General features: G+C 40.7%; 1 protein-coding gene across 1 annotated transcript; it reads left to right on the forward strand.

The window, feature by feature from the left end:
• The first annotated feature begins 2,399 nt into the window (after positions 1-2,399).
• Positions 2,400-3,177, forward strand: LOC132366678 (stathmin-like). Its single transcript, XM_059924285.1, has one exon. It carries the CDS (start codon positions 2,455-2,457, stop codon positions 2,902-2,904), a length of 450 nt encoding a protein of 149 aa, XP_059780268.1. The 5' UTR covers positions 2,400-2,454; the 3' UTR covers positions 2,905-3,177.
• The last annotated feature ends 4,113 nt before the right edge of the window (positions 3,178-7,290 follow it).

The following is a 7,290-nucleotide window of genomic DNA, read 5'->3' on the forward strand; positions in this document are numbered from 1 at the left end:
GTCGTTAAAAGATTTGAACTGAAAGATGTGCTACACATTTTTCTTTCACAAAAAGACATGATTCAAATTATTGACCATTTCTATAATGACAAGTGTCTAGAATATATTTCATACTAAGGAATACGCTAACTTAATAGTTATTTTTAGGAAAACAAAAACACTTTATCTCTTTCTGATGGGTGTTGGAAATGTTTCCATCTGATACGCTTTTCTTTCTAAAGTCTGTGTCACCTATAAAAATTCTCCTGAAGAAATAGAAAATATGAACAGACCAATCACAAGTAATGAAATTGAAACTGTGATTAAAAATCTTCCAAGAAACAAAAGTCCAGGACAGATGGCCTCACAGGTGAATTCTATCAAACATTTAGAGAAGAGCTAACACCCAGCCTTCTCAAACTCTTCCAGAAAATTGCAGAGGAAGGAACACTCCCAAACTCATTCTATGAGGCCACCATCACCCTGATACCAAAACCAGACAAAGAGACTACAAAAAAGAGAATTACACATCAATATCACTGATGAATATAGATGCAAAAATCCTCAAGAAAATACTAGCAAACAGAATCCAACAACACACTAAAAGGATCATACACCATGATCAAGTGGGATTTATCCCAGGGATGCAAGGATTCCTCAATATACGAAAATCAATCAATGTGATACACCATATTAACAAACTGAAGAAGAAAAACCATATGATCATCTCAATAGATGCAGAAAAAGCTTTTGACAAAATTCAACACCCATTTATGATAAAAACTCTCCAGAAAGTGGGCATAGAGGGAACCTACCTCAACATAATAAAGGCCATATACAACAAACCCACAGCAAACATCATTCTCAATGGTGAAAAACTGAAAGCATTTCTTCTAAGATCTGGAACAAGACAAGGTTGCCCACTCTTGCCCCTATTATTCAACATAGTTTTGGAAGTCCTAGCCATGGCAATCAGAGAAGAAAAAGAAATAAAAGGAATACAAATTGGAAAAGAAGAAGTAAAACTGTCACTGTTTGCAGATGACATGATGCTATACATAGAGAATCCTAAAGATGCCACCAGAAAACTACTAGAGCTAATCAATGAATTTGGTAAAGTTGCAGGATACAAAATTAATGCACAGAAACCTCTTGCATTCCTATACACTAACAACGAAAGATCAGAAAGAGAAATTAAGGAAACAATCCCATTCACCATTGCAGTAAAAAGAATAAAATACCTAGGAATAAACCTACCTAAGGAGGTAAAAGACCTGTACTCAGAAAACTATAAGACACTGATGAAAGAAATCAAAGATGACACAAACAGATGGAGAGATATACCATGTTCTTGGATTGGAAGAATCAATATTGTGAAAATGACTATACTACCCAAAGCAATCTACAGATTCAATGCAATCCCTATCAAATTACCAGTGGCATTTTTTACAGAATTAGAACAAAATATCTTAAAATTTGTGTGGGGACACAAAAGACCCCAAATAGCCAAAGCAGTCTTGAGAAAGAAAAACAGAGCTGGAGGAATCAGACTCCCTGACTTCAGACTATACTACAAAGCTACAGTAATCAAGAATATATGGTACTGGCACAAAAACAGAAATATTGATCAATGGAACAGGATAGAAAGCTCAGAGATAAACCCACGCACCTATGGTCACCTAATCTATGACAAAGGAGGCAAGGATATACAATGGAGAAAAGACAGCCTCTTCAATAAGTGGTGCTGGGAAAACTGGACAGCTACATGTAAAAGAATGAAATTAGGACACTCCCTAACACCATACACAAAAATAACCTCAAAATGGATTAGAGACCTAAATGTAAGACTGGACACTATAAAACTCTGAGAGGAAAACATAGGAAGAACGCTCTTTGACATAAATCACAGCAAGATCTCACCTCCTAGAGTAACGGAAATAAAAACTGGGTTTTTATTTCCAATGGGACCTAATGAAACTTAAAACCTTTTGCAAAGCAAAGGAAAACATAAACAAGACAGAAAGACCACCCTCAGAATGGGAGAAAATATTTGCAAATGAATCAACAGACAAAGGATTAATCTCCAAAATATATAAACAGCTCATGCAGCTGAATATTAAGAAAACAAACAACCCAATCAAAAAATGGGCAGAATGGGCGAGCTCGTTGCGTTAGCCCCGGGATGTCGTCGAGGAGACAATAGGGGGCGTAGACCCTCGTTTGGCCCCCACCTTCCTCCTGCAGGCGCAGCCCCGCTGGGGTCCCCATTGTCTGAAGGGGCAGGGCGGCGCCCCCAGGGAGCAGCACCCGAGAGGCTGACACCCCATGAGAGCGCTCCAGTCCTTGCGGTGGGGGGCGCGGACCGCTTGGGTGACAGCAGGAAGTGAAGGAAAGAGGTGGCGAGCTGATGGCGGGGGTTTTCCCTGCTAGTGGATTGTGTAGAATACACTGCCAGTCTCTTGTTTTCTGTTCACCATGGCTTCTTCTGATATCCAGGTGAAGGAACTGGAGAAGCGTGCCTCAGGCCAGGCTTTTGAGCTGATTCTCAGACCTCGATCAAAAGAATCTGTCCCAGAATTCCCCCTTTCCCCTCCAAAGAAGAAGGATCTTTCCCTGGAGGAAATTCAGAAGAAACTAGAAGCTGCAGAAGAAAGACGCAAGTCCCATGAAGCTGAGGTTTTGAAGCAGCTTGCTGAGAAACGAGAGCATGAGAAGGAAGTGCTTCAAAAAGCGATAGAGGAGAACAACAACTTCAGTAAAATGGCAGAAGAGAAGCTGACCCACAAAATGGAAGCCAACAAAGAGAACCGAGAGGCGCAAATGGCTGCCAAACTGGAGCGTTTGCGAGAGAAGGACAGGCACATTGAAGAAGTGCGGAAGAACAAAGAATCCAAAGATCCTGCTGATGAGACTGAAGCTGACTAATTTGTTCTGAGAACTGACTTTCTCCCCCTCCCCTTCCTAAATATCCAAAGACTGTACTGGCCAGTGTCATTTTATTTTTGCCCTCCTGGCAAATATTCTAGAAGCTGATGTAGGACTGTATAGGTAGATCCAGACTGTATGATGTTGTTTTAGGGGCTAAAGGGGAGAAACTAAAAGTGTTTTACTCTTTTTCTAAAGTGTTGAAGTCTTTCTAATGTAGCTATTTTTCTTGTTGCATCTTTTCTACTTCAGTACACTTGGTGTGCTGGGTTAATGGCTGGTACTGTATTGGCTCTGTGAAAACATGTTTGTGAAAAGAGTATGTAGTGGCTTCTTTCAAACTGTTAGATGCTGAATATCTGTTCACTTTTAAATCCCAATTCTGTCCCGATCTTAACAGATGCTACTGTATTTAAATGGTTAATAAAACTGCACAGTGCTGTTGGTGGCAGTGAAAAAAAAAAAAAATGGGCAGAAGACCTAAATAGACATTTCTCCAAAGAAGACATACAGATGGCCAAGAAGCACATGAAAAGCACTCAACATCACTAATTATTAGAGAAATGCAAATCAAAACCACAATGAGGTATCACCTCACACCAGTTAGAATGGGCATCATCAGAAAATCTACAAACAACAAATGCTGGAGAGGGTGTGGAGAAAAGGGAACCCTCTTGCACAGTTGGTGGGAATGTAAATTGATACAGCCAATATGGAGAACAGTATGGAGGTTCCTAAAAAAACTAAAAATAGAACTACCATATGACCCAGCAATCCCACTACTGGGCATATACCCAGAGAAAACCATAATTCAAAAAGACACATGTACCCCAGTGTTCATTGCAGCACTATTTACAATAGCCAGGTCATGGGAGCAACCTAAATGCCCATCAACAGATGATTGGATAAAGAAGTTGTGGTACATATATACAATGGAATATTACTCAGCCATAAAAACGATCGAAATTGGTCATTTTTAGAGATGTGGATGGGTCTAGAGACTGTCATACAGAGTGAAGTAAGTCAGAAAGAGAAAAACAAATATCATATATTAACGCATATATGTGGAACCTAGAAAAATGGTACAGATGAACTGGTTTGCAGGGCAGAAATAGAGACACAGATGTAGAGAACAAACATATGGACACCAAGCAGGGAAAGTGGCAGGGTGGTGGTGGTGGTGTGATGAATTGGGAGATTGGGATTGACATATATACACTAATATGTATAAAATAGATAACTAATAAGAAAAAAATTGTCTTTAATTAAACTGAAGTATAATTCTGACAAAAAAAAAGAGACCGTTATCCTCTAGCACAGTAGGTTTCTAAAATGACAGACATCTGTAATGTTCCCAAAATTATCTGTAAAGCCATTTGTTTCTTCATAAATCACATGCGTGTAGAAGTTTCAAAATGTCATGATGAAAACGTAAACCAGTTTTAAAAAGTAAAAAAAAAAAAATTCTCCTGTCTGAGCATTTTGAAGGTTAGAATTTTTCATTCTGTTTAAAATTCTTCCAAATTAAAACTTACACTAGACTTTGGATCCATTTGTTAAAATGCAGCAGTTAGTTTGCAAGAACGAATTGGGGAGATGGATTTCTAGCAAATGATTTCCAGTAAAAAACCTTTGCATATCTGGTGGGTGGAATTGAGAACTCAGCATCAGGGTTTAATAAGGCTGGTGGATGATCTTCTTCTTCTATTTGGACCCAAGGATCTTTGTGAGGTTTGTTTTTTTCTTCTTAACTTTGGTAATCATTAAATGCAGGTATCAACATAAGTTGGATTTATAAGTAGACCTTTGCCTTGCTCTATCATGAGGTGTTAAACCAAGGTTTTCAAAATAATGAAGCATATTTAATCCCACCACTTTCAATGAAAAATATTATCAGCTAACTAGGCCTATGTGTGTGTGAGAGAGAGAATAAAAGACTTTTTAAGATTATGTGAAAAGAAATAATTTTTTAAAACTATTAAAACTATTTACTTCATCTCATCCCTTAAATTTCTATTTTGTGTATGTTAGTCTACTTAATGTTATCAGTACAGATTGTGACTATAGTTTCAGATGAACCAATGAACATATACTGGAAGTGTTACTGCACCAAACTTGGGTCCGCTCACCTGTGTGCAGTAAAGCCAAGCTACTGACACCAGCTTGTGGTGAAGGAAAGTGCAGCGTTTATTGCAGACACCAAGCAAGGAGTCCAGGGCAGCTAGTGTTTAAAAGACCCGAACTCCCTGAAGCCTTTCAGGAAAAGGTTTTTAATGACAGGGTGAGGGAGAGGGGTTGTGGGCTGTGTGGTCAGCTCATGGACATTCTTCTGATTGGTTGGTGGCGAGGTAATTGGGAGTCAACATCATCAACCTTCTGGTTCCAACCGGTCTGGGGTCTACAGTGCTTCTTCTGGGGTCAGCTAACTTCTTCCACCTGGTGGAGGTTTCAGGATCTGCAAAACAGCTCAAAGGACATGGCTCAGAATATTATCTATAGCCCTTGAGGAGGAACTAAAGGTCCTTGACTTTGTGGAATGGCTAAAGTATTATTATTTTGTCTGGTTTAACTGTTTTCCTTTTTTTCTGCATTTTCTCACTTCTCTGATTAAATTTATTCTTTGACTAACGTTTTTATACAAACAAAAGGCAGGTGGAGGACATGGGCGGGGGTCTATTTTGGGAAGGCCTCATAGGGTCCTGCTCGGCCACAGGAGTGCTGGTCACACACTTTTTCTGATAAGGGCATCTGGTCTGAAGAGTTTGAAGACCACTGAGGTACACACTTCCGTCAGCATCTGTGAAGTGGCCTGAGCCGGTGGCACGCGTGTCCTCTTCAGCTTTGTGGCTTTGTGGCTATGTGTCTCTTTGCCACGTGGGAAGAGGCAGAGGCAGGGGCTTGGGGGTTCATGCTAGGCGTCCTCCCCTCGATTCACCCCTCCCTAGGATATTACAGTGGGAAGGAGGAGGAACTACTTTCAGTAATTCCGCTGATGGTAGTCTTGATTACGTATAATAATCTCCACATCTTCGCAGTCAGTATCTAGTCTTTGAATGTCATTTGTTTCTTCCGCAGTTACCCTCTTTCCCAAAGTGTTCGCCATTTGAAAATCTCTCATACCCTTAAGTGATTCCTCTTGATTCGTTAATGATTTGGCTCCAAGGGCTTTCAAGAGGAAAAATATTCCTGATGTGATGGTTGAGTCATGTTTGGTGAAATGAGCAATTCATGCCCAGCACGATGCTAGAGCAATACTGCACTAAGACTTTGGTGAGAACATGTGTCTTCTGGGAATTTTGTTACATGAAAGCAAAAATGAAGTCACTCTGCTTTTAACTCCTTTGCTAAGCTTAAAAAAACCCCAAAGCAGCCTTTCTTAATTTCAATGAACTTAAAATACCGAAGTCCTCATCTTTTTCTCTTGTATCTGATGGCAAGCAAGCTTGGGTTCCGCCAGCTGAACCTGGACAAGACCCCTACAAGCCATGTTACATCTCCCCCAGCCTCAGTTTCTCCATCTGCAAAATGGGGCCAATAATGGGTCTATAATAACACCTGCTCCCTTTTATGCCTTAACACAGATATTATTAAATTTATTTATGCTAATGAAATCCTCTTAGAAGCGTGAGACTTCTTTCTTTTTCCATTGACGAAATCGTTTCTAATACAAACTTCTCTGCTTTCTATTGTATTTTGTCTTGTGGGAACCATCATCCCTGCATTTCCCACAGCCAGAATCTTTTTTGGCCTTATGAATTGAATTCAGATCCGCTACTCCTGATGTCGGATATCCTCCACTGCAGAAACAGAACAAACAAAAATCCCTCAGGCTCTTCCAAACTGGCTGTGTCAGTTTGGAGTTTCTGACCAGCGCAGAGAGCCTTGCTCAGGTTACATCTCGTTACTGTCTTAAAGGCTGTTTCCCTCGGAGGTGACACATTAACACTGGGTTGTACAGGCAGGACACTCTCACCCTTGCTTCCCCTGGGGTCTCAGGACTTCTTACTTCAGCCCAGTTTTTGGAACTTGGGCAACAGCAGCTTCCTCTGGAAGGGGGAGGTCCCGGGCTTAAGTGGGTTTCTATTTTGGAGGCCCTTCTCTGGGTCACCCTCTCCTATCTCCTGCCCCCAGCAAGCTCTCTTTACCCTTTAGGCGGCTGCTACACAGAGCCCAGGACGAAGGAGCTTTCTGAAGCCCCATGAAAATTTTTGAGACCTAAAAAAAAAAAAAAAAAAAAAGGATTGACCCCAAAATATGAAAATAAAACAAAATTAAGAATCATTTAATTTGGACTTCCCTGGTGGCGCAGTGGTTAAGAATCCGCCTGCCAGTGCAGGGGACACAGGTTCGAGCCCTGGTCCGGGGAGATCCCACATGCCGCGGCGC

This window comes from Balaenoptera ricei, chromosome 5 (genome assembly GCF_028023285.1).
Source record: "Balaenoptera ricei isolate mBalRic1 chromosome 5, mBalRic1.hap2, whole genome shotgun sequence".
Classification (NCBI taxonomy): Eukaryota; Metazoa; Chordata; class Mammalia; order Artiodactyla; family Balaenopteridae; genus Balaenoptera; species Balaenoptera ricei.